Consider the following 19,863-nt stretch of genomic DNA (forward strand, 5'->3'; position numbering starts at 1 on the left):
AACCTGGACAGAGAATGCGTTTGATGAGTTGACAGAAGTAGGCTTCAGAAGGTGGGTAATAACAAACTCCTCCGAACTAAAGGAGCACGTTCTAACCCAATGCAAGGAAGCTAAGAACCTTGAAAAAAGGTTAGATGAATGGCTAACTAGAATAACCAGTTTAGAGAAGAACATAAATGATGTGATGGAGCTGAAAATTACAGCATGAGAACTTCGTAAAGCATACGCAAGTATCAATAGCTGAATCAATCAAGTGGAAGAAAGGATATCAGAGATTGAAGATCAACTTAATGAAATAAAGCAAGAAGACAAGATTAGAGAAAAAAGAATAAAAAGGAACGAACAAAGCCTCCAAGAAATATGGGACTATGTGAAAAGACCAAATCTACATTTGATTGGTGCACCTGAAAGTGATGGGGAGAATGGAACCAAGTTGGAAACACTCTTCGGGGTATTATCCAGGAGAACTTCCCCAACCTAGCAAGACAGGCCAACATTCAAATTCAAGAAATACAGAGAACGCCACAAACATACTCCTCAAGAAGAGCCACCCCAAGAAACCTAATTGTCAGATTCACCAAGGTTGAAATGAAGGGCAGCCAGAGAGAAAGGCTGGATTACTCACAAAGGGAATCCCATCAGACTAACAGCAGATCTCTCTGCAGAAACCCTACAAGCCAGAAGAGTGGGGGCCAATATTCAACACTCTTAAAGAAAAGAATTTTCAACCCAGAATTTCATATCCAGCCAAACTAGGCTTCATAAGCGAAGGAAAAATAAAATCCTTTACAGACAAGCAAATGCTGAGAGATTTTGTCAGCACCAGGCCTGCCTTACAAGAGCTCATGAAGGAAGCACAAAACATGGAAAGAACCATCGGTACCAGCCACTGCAGAAACATACCAAATTGTAAAGACTATCAACACTACGAAGAAACTGCATCAACTAACGGGCAAAATAACGAGCTAGCATTATAATGACAGGATCAAGTTCACACACAACAATATTAACCTTAAATGTAAACGGGCTAAGTGCCCCAATTAAAAGACACAGACTGGCAAACTGGATAAAGAGTCAAGACCTATCAGTGTGCTGTATTCAGGAGACCCATCTCACATGCGAAGACAAACATAGGCTCAAAATAAAGGGATGGAGGAATATTTATGAAGCAAATGGAAAGCAGAAAAAAGCAGGAGTTGCAACCCTAATCTCTGATAAAACAGACTTTAAACCAACAAAGATCAAAAGAGACAAAGAAGGGCATTACATAATGGTAAAGGGATCAATGCATCAAGAAGAGCTAGCTATCATAAATATATATGCACCCAACACAGGAGCACCCAGATTCATAAAGCAAGTTCTTAGAGACCTACAAAGAGAATTAGACTCCCACACAATAATAATGGGAGACTTTAACATCCCACTATCAATATTAGACAGATCAATGAGACAGAAAATTAACAAGGTGTATTCAGGACTTGAACTCAGCTCTGGACCAAGTGGACCTAATAGACGTCTATAGGACTCTCCACCCGAAATCAACAGAATATACATTCTTCTCAGCACCTCATCACACTTATTCTAAAATTGACCACATAATTGGAAGTAAAACACTGCTCAGCAAATGTAAAAGAATGGAAATCATAACAGTCAGTCTCTCAGACCACAGTGCAATCAAATTAGAACTCAAGATTAAGAAACTCACTTAAAACCACACAACTACATAGAAACTGAACAACCTGCTCTGGAATGACTACTGGGTAAATAACGAAATGAAGGCAGAAATAAAGATGTTCTTTGAAACCATTGAGAACAAAGACACAATGTACCAGAATCTCTGGGACACATTTAAAGCAGTGTGTAGAGGGAAATTTATAGCACTAAATGCCCACAAGAGAAAGTAGGAAATATCTAAAATTGACATGCTAACATGAAAATTAAAAGAACTAGAGAAGCAAGAGCAAACAAATTCAAAAGCTAGCAGAAGACAAGAAATAACTAAGATCAGAGCAGAACTGAAGGAGATAGAGACACTAAAAACCCTTCAAAAAATCAGTGGATCCAGGCGCTGGTGTTTTGAAAAGATCAACAAAATAGACCACTAGCCAGACTAATAAAGAAGAAAAGAGAAGAATCAAATAGATGCAATGAAAAATGATATAGGGGATATCACCGTTGATCCCACAGAAATACAAACTACCATCAGAGAATATTATAAACACCTCTACACAAATAAACTAGAAAATCTAGAATGGATAAATTCCTGGACACATACACCCTAGACATAGGGAGTCTAAACCAGGAAGAAGTCGAATCCCTGAATAGACCAATAACAAATTCTGAAATTGAGGCGGTAATTAATAGCCTAGCAACCAAAAAAAGTCCAGGACCAGATGGATTCACAGCCAAATTCTACCAGAGGTACAAAGAGGAGCTGGTATCATTCCTTCTGAAACTATTCCAAACAATAAAAAAAGACAGCCTCCTCCCTAACTCATTTTATGAGGCCAGCATCATCCTGATACCAAAATCTGGCAGAGACACAACAAAAAAAGAGAATTTCAGGCCAGTATCCCTGATGAACATCGATGCGAAAATCCTCAATAAAATACTGGCAAACCGAACCCAGCAGCACATCAAAAAGCTTATCCACCACGATCAAGTCGGCTTCATCCCTAGGATGCAAGGCTGGTTTAACATATAGAAATCAATAAATATAATCCATCACATAAACAGATCTAATGACAAAAACCGCGTGATTATCTCAATAGATACAGAAAAGGCCTTTGACAAAATTCAACAACCTTCATGCTAAAAACTCTCAATAAACTAGGTATCAATGGAACGTATCTCAAAATAATAAGAGCTGTTTATGACAAACCCACAGCCAGTATCATACTGAATGGGCAAAAACTGGAAGCATTCCCTTTGAAAACTGGCACAAAACAAGGATGCCCTCTCTCACCACTCCTACTCAACATAGTATTGAAAGTTCTGACCAGGGCAATCAGGCAAGAGAAAGAAATAAAGGGTATTCACATAGGAAGAGAGGAAGTCAAATTGTCTCTGTTTGCAGATGACATGATTGTATATTTAGAAAACCCCATCTTTTCAGCCCAAAATCTCCTTAAGTTTATAAGCAACTTCAGCAAAGTCTCAGGATACAAAATCAATGTGCAAAAATCACAAACATTCCTATACCCCAATAACAGACAGAGAGCCAAATCATGAGTGAACTCTCATTCACAATTGCTACAAAGAGAATAAAGTACATAGGAGTACAACTTACAAGGGATGTGAAGGACGTCTTCAAGGTGAACTGCAGACCACTGCTCAAGGAAATAAGGGAGGACACAAACAAATGGGAAAACATTCCATGCTCATGGATAGGAAGAATCAATATCATGAAAACGGCCATACTGCTCAAAGTAATTTATAGATTCAGTGCTATTCCCATCAAGCTACCATTGACTTTCTTCACAGAATTGGAAAAAGCTACTTTAAACTTCATATGGAACCACCCGCATAGCAAAGACAATCCTAAGCAAAAAGAACAAAGCTAGAGGCATCATGCTACCTGACTTCAAACTATACTACAAGGCTACAGTAACCAAAACAGCATGGTACTGGTACGAAAACAGATACATAGACCAATGGAACAGAACAAAGACCTAAGAAATAAAACCACACATCTACAACCATCTCATCTTTGACAAATCTTACACAAACAAGCAATGGGGAAAAGATTCCCTATTTAATAAATGGTGTTGGGAAAACTGGCTAGCTATGCAGAAAACTGAAACTGGATCCCTTCCTTACACCTTATACAAAAATCAACTCAAGATGGATTAAAGACTTAAACATAAGACCTAAAACCATAAAAATCCTAGAAGAAATCCTAGGCAATACCATTCAGGACATAGGCACGGGCAAATACTTCATGTCTAAAATACCAAAAGCAATGGCAACAAAAGCCAAAATTGACAAATGGGATCTAATCAAACTAAAGAGCTTCTGCACAGCAAAAGAAACTATCATCAGAGTGAACAGGCAACCTGTGGAATGGGAGAAAATTTTTGCAATCTATCCATCTGACAAAGGGCTAATATCCAGAATCTACAAAGAATTTAACCATATTTACAAGAAAAAAACAACCCCATCGAAAAGAGGGGAAGGATATGAATAGACACTTAACAAACATATGCTAACAAACATGAAAAAAAGCTCATCATCACTGGTCATTAGAGAAATGCAAATCAAAACCACAATGAGATACCATCTCACGCCAGTTAGAATGGCGATCATTAAAAAGTCAGGAAACAACAGATGCTGGAGAGGATGTGGAGAAATAGGAACTGTTCTACACTCTTGGTGGGAGTGTAAATTAATTAGTTCAACCATTGTTGAAGACAGTGTGGTGATTCCTCAAGGATCTAGAACTAGAAATACCATTTGACCCAGCATTCCCATTACTGGGTATATACCCAAAGGATTTATAAATCATTCTACTATAAAGTCACATCCACACATACGTTTATCGGGGCACTATTCACAATAGAAAGACTTGGAACTAATTCAAATGTCCATCAGTGATATACTGAATAAAGAAAATGTGGCACATACACACCATGGAATATTACACAGCCATAAAAAAGGATGAGTTCATGTCCTTTGCAGGGACACGGATGTAGCTGGAAGCCATCATTCTCAGAAACTATCACAAGAACAGAAAACCAAACACTGCGTGTTCTCACTCATAAGTGGGAGTTGAACAATGAGAACACATGGACACAGGGAGGGGAACATCACACACTGGGGCCTGTCAGGGGGTGGGGGCCTAGAGGTGGAATAGCATTAGGAGAAATACCTAAGGTAGGTGACTGGTTGATGAGTGCAGCAAACCACCATGGCACATGTATACCTATGTAACAAAACTGCACGTTCTGCACATGTACCCCAGAACTTTAAGTATAATAATATTAAAAAAAAAGAGAGAGAGAGAAAAAAAATCACACACAGGATTTGGGCCTGGAGCTCGAGTCCTCAGATAGGTTAGTTAGCCTGGTAGAATTTGGGGAACTTTCATTAAAGAAGTGATATTTAGGCCGGTTCTTTAGCAAGTGGGAAAATGTATGGTTGGTAGACTTGCAGTGAAAGGCGGAACAGCCATAGCAAAGGCACTGAAGCAGATGGTGTGAGTTTAAACAACATTTTGGCTGGTATATTTAGCTATATAGTGCTCTCTAGGGGTGAGAAGGCTAGAAAGGCAGATTAGGACTAAATCAAGAACCAGAATGTCATGCCAAGTCATTTGTTAAGTAGTATAGAAGTAAATGAAGATTTTTAAATAGAGGAATCAGTTAGCTTTATCTTGTAATAATGAAAAAGGTGAATTGGACAGTAAAGAAATTATTTGGGAAGCTGGTGAAACAATCCAGACTAGAGGTAGCTGAAGAGCCTTACTTAAATTCAGATAGTTAAGTGGCCAGGTTGTCCTTTAGAGAAGTGGGGTGAGGGAGGGGATGGGAGGAGACCATGCTTGACATAAAACTTATTATAAGTTGTTTCTTGCAAAAGTGACTTAGGATTGGAAGTCTGGAATGCTGCAATGGAAGAGTTTTCCTTATTTAACTTTTCTCTGAAATTAAACTGCCAATGTCAATAGTTATGTCTGTTTTTCTTTTCTCCATGCTTCCCTTTATTTCTTTACTACTGGTAAGTTCTAAATTTTTAAAAATTGTTTTTCTGTTATCAAAAGAGCTCTTAATACATTTTGAAGCAGTGCTAAGTGAAATTTTTCTCTTTATTTGTATGACGTTCACTTTCTATTTGTTGCCCTGAGTTACTTGGGAAATATTTTTCAGAATGCATGTTTCCTCTCAGCAGACACTCTCACCCACCAGTTGGGGAGGCAAACTATCAGTGTATTTTGAAAAAATTTCCTGATTGTTTCTGATTCTGTTGTGCCTTTTCAATGGACAATGATTGATTTATTACAAAATGCCAAAGGCTTTTGTGTTTTCAAGTTAGTACTTTGGCTCAGGAAGATACAGGTGGTCCTTAATTGATAATAGCACATACTCTATTTACTCAGCTGAGCTCATTCTAGTCAGATATTGTACACCTACTCTGTACTGAGGTTACAGAGATGAGATGTGGTTCCTAGCAACAGTTAGTTCCCTTCCCTGAGCTACTCCATAGCCAAGTTCCTCACTTGCCGTAGCAAACAAGCGCTAAGCGTGCCGTATGATAGATTGTGTAAAACCTGTCTTTTCATCACCCTTTTAATCCCTGCTCCTTGATAGAGGAGTTTTGCTTTGTTTTACCTCAGTGGCTCCTAGTCCAGATGAACAGCAAAATCCTGAAATTCTTAATTTAAACACCAGACCTGTGTTTCTCAAGCCTACCCTCCACTATCTGATTTAGTAGTCTGGTAATTTGCATTTTTAAAAGTTCCCCAAGTGATTCTGATGTGCAGCTGGGTTTGAGAACCACTGGTTTGGTTCATTTAATTCCTTCTCACTCCTGATTACACATTTACTTTAACCTCTCATCTTCTTTCATTTGATTCTTACCTAGTTACCCAAAACAAAATCTTGTTGACTTTCTTTGCTCTGTTCTCAGCTGAATAGCAACCATAGTCATGACTGTTAATGGTAAGATAGTACTGGCAATACTAAAAAGCACTGGGGTTTAAAGTGAAATTAGATATAATGAAGAGCTAGTGTTCTCAGGTTATTGTATCCCATCTTCCTTCTCTAGTTACAAAAGTAATTTTTCACAAATACTGACATGATTAATTAAAACTGTGTTCATTTTTGTATAGTTACCAATATTTGCAGTTGAATAACTTGGATGGAGGAAGATTAATATGCAGTCAATTTATGAATTGGTGACTTGATGAACTGGGTAATCTTTGGTGACCTCTGCACTCATTTTTTCTAAGGGAGAATGTACTTTCATTTGAACTTTTGGAGAATAACTGTCAACCACACGAAGTTCTTTTATTACATAGGTGTTCTGGAGACCTAAAAGCGTTTTTGTTATAATTTATATACCGTGTTGAAACAATTTTACTTTCGCCCTCTTCCTTTTCATGTCTTCTTTTAATGTTGCATCTAAAACATTGTTTTTTCACACCTTTTTTGAAAAAAGCAACAGCGTGGTTTCTTTCATGAAATATTTCCAGAAGCCTAATCCAAAAAGAGAAAAGTATAGCTGGTTAAAGGAGGGAGGAAGCCCTAAAGCTGGCTTCTTCCCACAGTACCTCTGTGGTATCTGTGGATTCCCTTGAGTTCAGCACATGGTTTAAAAACCATTGATTTCAAGAGTCTTTGCCCCTCGCAAGATCAGGAAAATAGAGCTACATGTACTAGTTGTTTAAACTTTGAGGCAAATATAATGTTATCTTTTCTCCTGAGCTTACGATAAAGCTTTTGAAAACATAGACCTTTTGTAATCGGGCTTTTAACATTCTCTATCAGCTTGTATAAAATGAATCAGAAAGAAAATTATGATGCAGTTCTTTTTTCCTGAGTTATCAATTGACAATGTTTGCAGTTTTACTTTCTTACTAGTTAATGACTCTTACAAGTATTGTATAAGTATCAGCTTAGAATGCATATTCATCTCAAACCTTGAAGAAGTGAAAACACATTTTTTGTTATTCAGAATAAAGAGTATAAATGTTTAGCAATTTTTATTTGTTTCTATCCTTCATTTTGGAGATCTCAACAACTATTCTGGAATTTTCCCCCCTCACGTTCTGTTTTGCTGTCCCGCTACCCAATAGCAAGAAACTGCTGCCTACCTTAGCACAAGTTTCACAGAAATTTTAATCTACCTATCCACATTCAGCTTTATTCATGCTATCTGTTCAAACAGAATTTATAGTCAGTTTTTAGTTGTCTTTTTAAAGAAATATCTTTACACAAAGGACCTTTGAAATCCCTTGGGAAGAATTACACTAAGTCATGTGAGTGTTATAGTTCTAGACTTACACTTTTGCTACTTAATATTACACACTAAAAAGGAGACAGTAGAAGTGGTCCTGAGTTCTTTGAAATTGTCTAATAAATCTGATTCCTGACAGCAAGACAACATTTAAATAATGCAGAATGAAGTCACTGAATCATATGAAATGAATCATATGAAATGACTAAGTTTTATCTGTATTCTTGCTTTGCCTTTGTTAGGGATTTCTTTTCTAGTATTGATAGCTTATATTAAAATCTACTAAGTTGATCTTTTCTTAGGAAGAAAATTTCTAGTGCTATGTTAGAAAAAAGTGTTTTTATTTCTAATTAGTGGTGAGAATATAGTTATCCCCATATCTCTAAATAATTTTCGGATAATCTTGACCAAAAAATCTTTTGTTAAATGCAGCAATTCAATATAATTAAAATGTTATTTTGAAAACATCTTTGGGACTTAATCTATTTTGAGTTTTTGAAAGTTAGTAAACATCCCAATACTCCAGTTTTCCATATATCATATAATTTGATATAAGAGGAAGTCAAAGTGAATCTTGTCTATTTGAGTAGGAGAAATGCTTGATAATACTTGATATTATCCTGTGCATGGATTTGGACTATTGCCATTTCCATCTTTTTTTTTTTTTTTCTTTTTGAGATGGAGTCTAGCCCTGTTGCCCAGGCTGGAGTGCAGTGGCGCCATCTCGGCTCACTACAACCTCTGCCTCCCAAGTTCAAGCGATTCTCCTACCTCAGCCTCCCGAGTGGCTGGGATTACAGGCACCCACCACCACGCCCAGCTAATTTTTGTATTTTTAGTAGAAGCAGGGTTTTACTATGTTGCCCAGGCTGGTCTCGAACTCCAGACTTCGTGATCCACTTGTCTCGGCCTCCCAAATTGCTGGAATTAGAAGCATGAGCCACCGCGTGCAGCCCCCTGCCCCCTTTTTTTTAGACGGAGTTTCGCTCTTGTTGCCTAGGCTGGAGTGCAATGGTGCGATCTTGGCTCTGCCTCCTGGGTTCAAGCAATTCTCCTGCCTCAGCCTCCTGAGTAGCTGGGATTACAGGCATGTGCCGCCACACCCTACTAATTTTGTATTTTTAGTAGAGATGGGGTTTGTCCATGTTAGTCAGGCTGGTCTCGAACTCCCGACCTCAGGTGATCCACCTACCTTGGCACCTCCCAAAGTGCTGGGATTACAGGTGTGAGCCACCACACCTGGCCGCCATTTCTATTTTTAAGAAGATAAGATTCAGAGCAAAAATACTAACTGCTTATAAAAAGAGTTATTTAGTCAGGATTATAAGAAGAAACCTATCTTTGCCTTTATTTAACTGCAAAAAAAATGTAAGCTGTAACTCACTATCTTTCTTGAGTTCTTTTTTTTCTTCAGTAAATCTTGTCACATTGTAGCATTGTTTCTTATTTCAGCCGTGTATTCTTTGTATAAGCCTTGCTCAGTCTGCATGCCATTAGTGTTTTCAGCCTGCTTTGTATTGATAGCTTCTTACATTTCAGTGTTTATAATTGACAGCGCTCTTTAATAATAGTTTGGATCAAATTGAATGGTGTTATTTCTATAACATAATTAGAAATCTTTTCAGAGGTTCCTTCCATGATTTCTAGTTTTAGTTTATGAAACATTTACAGTATAAAATATTTGTTTTTCTTTTTTCCTTTTGTTTATATAGAAGTGGTACACCATCCCCAAAACGAACATCTGTAGGCTCCAGGCCACCAGCAGTAAGAGGCAGTAGAGATCGTTTTACTGGAGAATCATACACGGTGCTGGGTAGGACAAAACATAATTGTTTTTCATTATCTCAGATTAAAGGCATCACAATCACACTGGTAGACTTTCCACTCAAGGTGACTGCCTGTATATTGAATAAATCTTTGCAAGAAGTTTCTCCCAATTGAAGCCTAATTACTTTGGGGAGTTTTCAGATTGTCTCATTATTATTGATACTTTTAAAACTCTACTTCAGCTTCCATAGTGTTCCCACATCTTTATATATAAGCTGGGAGGGGGGACAGTAAGGAAGAAAACCCCTGAAGCATTCTATATCCAGAAGAATAGTACTAAACATAAAGGTAAAGTTAGAGCAGGTACTCAGCATTTAGTATCTGTGTGTTAACATGATTATTCTTATAGGAAAAGTACTTGAATAAAAATTTTTGTGTCTTTTTTTGGGATGAGTGATAGGTAAAACTATGTGACTCATAAGGAAGAGATAAGAGTCAAATCTACCTTTCTGATCTTTTGTAGGAGACACTGCTATTGAAAGTGGACAACATTATTGGGAGGTCAAGGCCCAGAAAGATTGTAAATCCTACAGTGTGGGAGTAGCATACAAAACGTTGGGGAAATTTGACCAATTGGGAAAGACAAACACTAGTTGGTGTATCCATGTCAACAACTGGCTACAAAATACATTTGCAGCAAAGCATAATAATAAAGTCAAAGCTTTGGATGTTACTGTTCCTGAAAAAATAGGTGTATTTTGTGATTTTGATGGGGGTAAGTTTATTTTCTCATAGGTTATTTCATCATAGTTGCTTGCATTTCAGTACCTTTCACTGATAATCATCTATACAAGATTTCCATTAGTATTGTGGTAAGGACATTTTGATCAGGTAGCCTTTTGATCACAATCATAATCTCAGTTCTAGAACTGACTGGAATGGTATATGTGATGTCTGCCTGGAGCCCTACAAAAGCACTAATTTATAATATACTAAGTCTGAAAGATTTTGCTAATTTTAGTTTTCAGCACTAACATTTCTTCTGTCCATTTTAATTCCTTCCTTACCATGTTTTATTACCTACCTCTAAAGAGTGATAGTCAAAATTTTCTAGTTGAAGTAGACCTTAGAAATTACCCAACCCAGGATGAATACCCCATTTTACATGATGTGATTATTACACATTGCATGCCTATATGAAAACATCTCATGTACTGCATAAATATACACACCTACAATGTACCTACAAAAATTAAAAAAAAATTCAAGAAGATACCAGAGCAATGTTTTCTACTATGCTAGTAAACATAAGCTATACAGCAAATATTTACTGTGTCAAACCACATCAAACTTGAAATGAATGGAATGTTCTTAATTTTCAAGTTGCTGTCTTTAAAAATATTCTTCAGAATGACTCGTGATATCTTTATAGGGGCCAAAGGGGTTTCCCCTCAATATCAGAATTTCTTTACTTACAAAATTATTAACACACTGTAGTCTAATCCAAAAAAGAAAAGAAATTACTCCATCTGCCACACAGTATACGATTCTTACTACACTATCTCTGCAGGTAGTTGCCACTCCTGTGCCTGAAGAACTTTTAATGTGAAGTTTACTGTCTTAGAAAGCAGCCTGTTTCAGTGTTGGACAGCTCTTGGTTAGAAGATTTTTCTTAAGTTGACTCACATTGTCTCCCTATAACTTCAGAAACTGTTTCTCTTAAATTTTCCCATCTGAATAAACACAGAATTACATTTCCTCATTCATGTTCACACGATAATCCTTATTTATTAAAAGCTGCAGGTACTAACATCACTTTTCTTGCCCTGTTTTTCCAGACCATATATTCTGTTATTAGCTGCCCCTGTTAAAATTTAATTTTTCTAAGTCTTTATAATCTCCTATGGCTGTCTAGTATGTCAGTGTTTTTCTTAAAGGTTGGTCCTTAGAGTGGAACACATGACCTCTAACCAGCAAAGTACAGAAATTTGGCTATGCTATTTCCAATAGTATGACTTAGCACTGCTGACCAATGTTGAGCTTGTAGCTACCCTAATCCATTAGATCATTTTTCACGGCATTATGTCAAATTGTCTTTTTCTTCTTTTATTAGGCAGTTTATGGTTTTGGGTTTTTTTGAGACGGAGTCTTACTCTGTTATCCAGGCTAGAGTGCATTGGCTCAGTCTCAGCTCACTGCAACCTCCGCCTCCCATGTTCAAGTGATTCTCCTGCCTCAGCCTCCTGAGTGGCTGGGATTACAGGCGTGTGCAACCACGCCTGGCTAATTTTTGTATTTTTGGTAGAGACGGGGTTTCACCATGCTGGCCAGGCTGGTGTCAAACTCCTGACCTCAAGTGATCCACCTGCCTTGGCCTCCCAAAGTGCAGGGATTACTGGCATGAGCCACCATGCCCGGCCAGTTTATGGTTTTTAAAAATAACTCAATGTTATATATAATGCAAATGAAGACTATTACATTTACTCTTTTGTAGTTTCATCTTAATAGATTTGGCCCAAATTTCCCCTCCTCTTAAAACCATCTGAAAATTTACTTGATATTTATATTTTGAAAAAAATTTTAAAGCTCATTGAATTAGTTATTTCATAAGCATATTCTCTATAGTCATCTAGTGTATAATAATTTTGAAGATGACATAATATTGAACTAAAGTAATTCCCTAGATGTTTTTTCTCCAAGTTGACAATTAAGCTAATACAAAATTTTATTATTTTAGTAATATTGTGCCCAAATAATTCCATGAGCTATCAATTAATTTACTCAGAAAAGGAAAAGTTATTTTGGCTTGATTTATTTTTAGTGCTCACATGTTAGCTTTGCTGTGTTTCTTGTTTTTTAACTTATTCAAACCTTGAATCAGTCAAGTCATTTTCCTCAGGATAAATGGCAAATTTATTAGCCCACATTTTTTTTTCTTTTTCAACTACCAAGACAACATTTGCTTATCTTCTCTCTCCTTTCCCATACTCTGTGAGTCCACAAAGGTAGTAGTGAGATACAGTTTTTAGTCTAGAGCATAATGTATGGCATGGGGAAGTTGTATTGTGGAATAGGATCAGATTCTGAGAGCCTTGAAAAATAATAATGGACTGGTCTTTAGTAGTGGGGAGGGGTGGTTCTGCATGTTTTAGAACACTATACTCATAAGATAATCTAGTTTTAGAAATATTAGAGAGTCAGTGGTTAAAGATGGAAGAGATTGAAAGCATAGTGAGCATAAGACTTTGGGAAGCAGTCTTCAAGCGGTGTAGAGCAGGACTGAGTCTCTTGTTAGCTATTAAGCCCTTATTGCCTGGCTAGTGCTTTTCACATAGAAAGCCTTTAATAAATGTTGAGTAACTGGCAACAAGCATCTGAACAGTGGAGAATTAAGAATGGATTTGACAATGTAGAAGTAGAATTCATAGGACTTAGTAACTAAATACAGATCAGCTGAGGACAGACAGTTGAAGATGACTTTGAGGTTCCAGCCAGTGTGATCAAGAGGATGACAGTGTCAACAGGATAGGGAACATAGAGCTTTGGGGGGAAATGAAATGCCAGCAGGATAATCATGTGGCATGTTTAGCAAGCATTTTGAAATTCACTGCTAGAATTTAGCAGTTAAATAGAGCTGACGTTAAATATTTGAGACAGCATTACAGAATTGCTATGGAAGATTGTACAGAACAACATATTTAAGCATTACTGTTCTGCTATTTACTAACTTTGTGATCATATGTACTGTTCTGCTGTTTACCAACTTTGAGATCAAAGTACTGGGTACTTTACATACATTACCTTAAAATATTAAACAACCTACATAATAGTGTGCATAAATATTAGTTTCTTTTATCTTCTTCTTTGGTGGCAGTTGATTTATTAAGGAAGCATTATATAAAGAAAAGAGCGTGGACAAAGCAGCTACATTTAGAACAGGAAGAAAAGGAAGAGACTGTGAAGTTATCCCCAGGGTTATGATACAAACAAAGGGGATGGTCATCAGAGAAGAGTTTCAAGAAGTGATAACAGTTGTAAGGAGGCCATTTGGTTGGACAGTTTAGGAGGTCAGACAGACAGCTTTTTTTAGGGCATGATCCTATGGAAAGATATACTGTGAGGTGATCTTAAAAATTAACAAAGCAGGTCAGGCATAGTGGCTCATGCTTGTAATCTAGCACTTTGGGAGACTGAGGCGGAGGATTGCTTGAGCTCAGGAGTTCAAGCCCAGCTTATACAAAATAGCAAGACTCCACCTCTATTAAAAAAATTAACAAAATTGAAGCAATGATAGTTATACTGTGATTTCAGAGATTAGAGTATCAGTATGGCATCAGGTAGATAGAAGACAAGGTTTAATAGAGTAAACCTTAAATGGTGATTAGGATTTGGGCAGAGAGGCTGGTTATAGGAAAAATGAGGAAGAAATGGTCTTGGTTTACACTGGGTTAATGAAACCATCTGTTAAATAATGATCAAATAAGGAAATAGTTTGTATTAAGTAAGTAGAATAGTGCTAGATTATAGAGGTATTATGGAAGTCTTGAAAACCAGGGGAAGAAAATTGGTTGGGCTTTTCCTTAAGCATTTGTCCTTCTGATTTTCAAGTGAGAATAATTAATCCAGTCCTCATAGTTTATAACAAAAATTAATGCCAACTTATATATTATTACTTTTTTGCATGATTATGCATTAGAATTAAATGTTACAATTTTTTTGTATAATAAATTAGGCTTTTTTTTCCTTCTTTTTTAGGTCAACTTTCATTCTATGATGCAAATTCTAAACAGTTGCTATATTCCTTTAAGACAAAGTTTACTCAGCCAGTACTACCTGGTTTCATGGTTAGTATGTTTTATGTTTTATATATACCTAACTTATATTTTACTTGGTTTGGCAACTTTAAGGAGAATATTCTATACTGTATATTTGGAGAAGGAGAATATTTTATTTTTTCTTCATATTCTTCTCCCTTTTCCCAATTCACCTTCTCCCAAATCTGTGATTGTTTTTATATATTTTTGGTATATTTTATTGAAGTTAATGTTAATACATGAAGTACACAAATCATGTAGTTTGATGAGTTTTTATAGGACTGCACTTATGTATGTAATTAGCACTTAGAACATTACGAGAACCTCAGAAGCCCCCTCTAGTGCCCATTTCCAGTCCCTAATGGCCCTTCTCCAGTGTTAACACTGTATTGGCTTTTAATACCCTAAATTTACTTCCTTTTCAGTTTTATATAAACAGAATCATACAGTATCTTTTTGACTCAACATTATGCTTGTGAGATTAATCCATATGCTATGTGGTTATAGTTCATTCATTCTCATAGCTGTATAGTTTTCCATTCTGTGACTATATCAATTGATTTATAACTTTTAATTTAGTTGGATATGTGGGTGGTTTCCATTTGGGGACTTATACAAATAGAACTGCTATGAATACTTTTGTTCATATCTTTTGATAAATGTATGTGTATATTTCCATTGAGTATATACCTATGATTGGGGTTGCTAGATCATATGGTATATGTATAATCAACTGTAAAACTGTCGGTTTTCCAAAATGGTTGGTTATGCTAATTTACAACTAGCAGTATGTAAGAATTTGAGTTCCTTCAAATCCTTTCAACACTTGGTATTATCTTTTAAAAAAATTTTTGTCTTTCTAGTGGATGATATATTACATTGTGGTTTTAATTTGCGTTTCCTTGATTGCTAGTGCTGTTGAGCACCTTTTTATATATTTGTTGACTATTTGGGTATATTCTTTTGTGAACTGGCTATTCAGATCTTCTGCTTGTATTTCTATTAGGTTGTCTTCCTGTTTCTTATGGGTTAATTTGTAGGATCTTCTTCACTCTGGCTTTCCTTTTTCCTTATTGGTATCGTTTGATAAACAAAAGTTAATTTTGTTCAGTTTATCAATTTTTCATTTACAGTTAGCATTTTTTGTGTTCTGTTTAAGAAATCAGTATGCACTCCCAAGGTCATGAAAATATTCTTGTCTTCTAAAAGCTTTACCTTGTACATTTAGATATAGACTACATTGACAATGCAAGTACAATGTAGAATTGATATGTTTGGTATGAAGTAAGGATCTAGATACGTTCTTTAATTCCCCATGGATATCCAATTATTCCAGGACCATTTATTGACAAGATCATAGCGCAATGTCATCTTTATACAATATTAGATGACTGTCTTTGTGTGCTATGCTGAATATATGTATGCACACCACATAGCAATTACATCCTGTGTGATTACAGGTCTACTCAATTTCAGGCTGAAGAGAAAAATTTGTGTTTCTCTGCACAAAATAAAACATGGTTTTGAATTTATTTAAGCAAATGTTATTGCTTTTTCCAACTCGTAATCTTATGCATCTTTTCATAGGTTAGGTTCCCGTGGGGAGTTCTGGGATTCAGTTAAAGTTACCATTACTTTGGCTAGAGCTTTCGTTAAATTTGGAGGCTACCTCTATAAATCAAGATGGTATATTTCAAATGGAATATTTTGCATGTATATTCTTCTGTCATCACCCCTAACTGTAACTTCTCAACTATAAGGAGAAAGTTTTCAGAGTATGAGTGGGTTGAAAATACAGTGCTTTTAAATCTCATTATCCATAATAATTATTTATTCCAGATACTTTAATCTCTTAAGTTTAAAACAATAACCAGGACACCTATTTTTACATTAAAAGTAAGTGATTAGTGACTAAAGTTATTGCTCATGGAAATATAAAGATATTGGAAGGGTTATTTCTTTTTCCTTTTTTTTTTTTAAACTTTGTACAAACCTCTGCCATATTACGCATTTTTGGCTATTTTTCCAAACTGGTCCGTCAAGGATGAATTGTTTACCATGTGGAATGCAGAAAATTTTTTTCCAAGTCTTAGGTGTGCTTTTATAAATAGTAGATTTACTTTTAATTTGAATCTATCTCATGTATGTATTTACTGAGTTTATTGTTTTTCATTCCAAATAATACTATAATTATATTAGTAAATGTCATAAGATACTGCAAGAAATTATTTTAAGCTTGTTAAAAATTTTTTTCCTTCATTGAAGGCTTGCTTTTATTAAGTATGTTAATGCCTATTAAATGTTTTGTGTACAAGATTAATTTTTAAGTCAGTTTTATTGAATTTATAGTATGGTACAGTTCTGTGGTTTTTTTAGCAAATGCCTGCAGTTGTATAACCACCACCATAATCAAGATATAGAACATTTCCATCACCCTAGAAAATTCCCTTGTGTTCTTTTATAGTGGACCCTTCCACACAACCAGCCCTAGCTATCAGTAACCAGTTCGTAGGCCCTATAGTTGTACCTTTTCCAGAACATCGTATAAATAGAATTGTATGGTATGTAGCCTTTTGATTCTGTACCATGCTGCATTTGAAATTCATCCATGTTGTTGTGGTGTCAGTATTCTCTTTTTCATTGCTGAGTAGTGTTTCATACATGAATGTATCACAGTTTATTCATTCATTCTCTAGTTGAAAGACACTTGGGTTTTTCCCAGTTTGGGGGAAGTTATGAATAAAATCACTATAAACATTTACATATGGGATTTTCCCTTGGGTAAATACCTAAGAGCAGTAATAGAGTTGCTGTATCACATTGAAAGTGTATGTTTAGCTTCATAGGGAACTACCAAAATGTTTTCCTAAGTGGCTGTACCATTTTTTGCCTTCCTATCAGTGATATGAGAGTTGGTCATATCCTTGCTATTATTTGATATTACCAGATTTTTTGTTGTTGTTAAGCCATTTTAGTAGGTGTGTAGTGGTATGTCATTGTGTTTTTATTTGTACTTTCCTAATGACAAATGATGTTTCATGTGCTTATTTGCCATTCATATAATTTATTTCAAGTATCTGTTAAAATTCTTTGCTTACTTTTTAGGACTTAATTGTTTTCTTATTTTTTTGTTTTACTTTATTTTTAAGACAGGGTCTTGCTCTGTCACCCAGGCTAGAGTACAGTGGTGCGATCACAGCTCACTGCAGTCACAACTGCCTGGGCTCAAGTGATCCTCCCGCCTTAGCCTCCTGAGTTCCTGGGATTACAGGTGCCCACCACCATACCCGGCTATTTAAAAAATGTTTCTTGTACAGATGGAGTTTTGCCATGTTGCCCAGGCTGGTCTGGAAGTCCTGGGCTCAAATGATCTTCCAGCCTTGGCCCCCTAAAATCCTGGGATTACAGGCATGAGCCACTGCCTGGTTTTCCTATTTTTAAGAGTTCTTTATACAGTTTGGATGTGAATCCTTTATTGGATATATGCTTTGCAAATATTTTCTCCTGGTTTATGGTTTGCATTTTCATTTTCTGAACATTTCAAAGAGAAGTTTTTCATTTTGATATGATGTCCAATTTAGTAATTTTTTTTCCCTATTATGGGTAATGCTTTGCCTAACTCAAGGTCACAAAGGTTTTATGTTTTCTTCTTGATTTCCCTTTGCATCTTCATGTTAGATATTTTGAGTAAATATTTTTCTAAATCACTTAAATAATTTCCAAAAAATAATATAGTAGTTTTATAATCAGAAAGTTGCTTTTGTATTTTGGGAGTTATCATTACTGAGCCTGCTAGTTTTGAAAATTTATAATGTTAATTATATAATTACAAATTTCGCAGTTCAGTAGATTCTTTGGTATAATAACCTAGTTACTTAGTAGATATTGAACACTTAAGGATATAATTGAAGGTGATGATACTTAAACAACTTCTAGAATTTCCCTTGCTTTAAGCTTGTGTCTACTATTAATATATACATAGTAGTTGATAATAGTGTCAGTGATCTGCATTTTCATATTTTAATTCTTTTGACTGTGTCCCAAATCTTATTTCTTACTTTATTGAATCATAGCTGCTCTGTTCACAAGCAAAGCAGTTTTTATTTTATTTTATTTTTATTTTTATTATACTTTAAGTTCTAGGGTACATGTGCACAATGTGCAGGTTTGTTACATATGTATACATGTGCCATGTTGGTGTGCTGCACCCATTAACTTGTCATTTACATTAGGTATATCTCCTAATGCTATCCCTCACCCCACCCCCCACCCCACAACAGGCCCCAGTGTGTGATGTTCCTCTTCCTGTGTCCAAGTGTTCTCATTGTTCAGTTCCCACCTATGAGTGAGAACATGCGGTGTTTGGTTTTTTTGTCCCTGCGATAGTTTGCTGAGAATGATGGTTTCCAGTTTCATCCATGTCCCTACAAAGGACATGAACTCATCCTTTTTTATGGCTGCATAGTTTTCCATGGTGTATATGTGCCACATTTTCTTAATCCAGTCTATCACTGATGGACATTTTGGTTGGTTCCAAGTCTTTGCTATTGTGAATAGTGCTGTAATAAACATACGTGTGCATGTGTCTTTATAGCAGCATGATTTATAATAATTTGAGTATAAGCCCAGTAATGGAATGGCTGGGTCAAATGGTATTTCTAGTTCTAGATCCTTGAGGAATCGCCACACTGTCTTCCACAATGGTTGAACCAGTTTACCATCCCACCAACAGTGTAAAAGTGTTCCTATTTCTCCACATCCTCTCCAGCACCTGTTGTTTCCTGACTTTTTAATGATGGCCATTCTAACTGGTGTGAGATGGTATCTCCTTGTGGTTTTGATTTGCATTTCTCTGATGGCCAGTGATGATGAGCATTTTTTCATGTGTCTGTTGGTTGCATAAATGTCTTTTGAGAAGTGTCTGTTCATATCCTTCGCCCACTTGTTGATGGGATTGTTTGTTTGTTTCTTGTAAATTTGTTTGAGTTCTTTTAGATTCTGGATATTAGCCCTTTGTCAGATGAGTAGATTGCAAAAATTTTTCTCCCATTCTGTAGGTTGCCTGTTCACTCTGATGGTAGTTTCTTTTGCTATGCAGAAGCTCTTTAGTTGAATTAGGTCCCATTTGTCAATTTTGGCTTTTGCTGCCATTGCTTTTGGTGTTTTAGACATGAAGTCCTTGCCCATGCCTATGTCCTGAATGGTATTGCCTAGGTTTTCTTCTAGGGTTTTTATAGTTTTAGGTCTAACATTTCAGTCTTTAATCCATCTTGAATTAATTTTTGTATAAGGTGTAAGGAAGAGATCCAGTTTCAGCTTTCTACATATG

At 36.1% G+C, this 19,863-nt stretch overlaps 1 protein-coding gene across 3 annotated transcripts in view; it reads left to right on the top strand.

Annotated features, from left to right (window-relative positions):
* The window catches only part of FSD1L (fibronectin type III and SPRY domain containing 1 like), a 91,476-nt gene that overhangs the window by 63,811 nt on the left and 7,802 nt on the right, over positions 1–19,863 (top strand). For 2 of the 3 annotated variants that reach the window (XM_032164783.1, XM_058445659.1), the window contains 3 exons: positions 9,666–9,766; positions 10,244–10,495; positions 14,476–14,564. In XM_032164783.1, the coding sequence (XP_032020674.1) occupies positions 9,666–9,766; positions 10,244–10,495; positions 14,476–14,564 (442 nt within the window). The remainder of the gene's footprint in view (positions 1–9,665; positions 9,767–10,243; positions 10,496–14,475; positions 14,565–19,863) is intronic. The other variant, XM_032164784.1, reaches the window with a different exon arrangement.

The sequence above is a fragment of the Hylobates moloch genome, unplaced genomic scaffold, assembly GCF_009828535.3.
Source record: "Hylobates moloch isolate HMO894 unplaced genomic scaffold, HMol_V3 SCAFFOLD_10, whole genome shotgun sequence".
NCBI lineage: Eukaryota > Metazoa > Chordata > Mammalia > Primates > Hylobatidae > Hylobates > Hylobates moloch.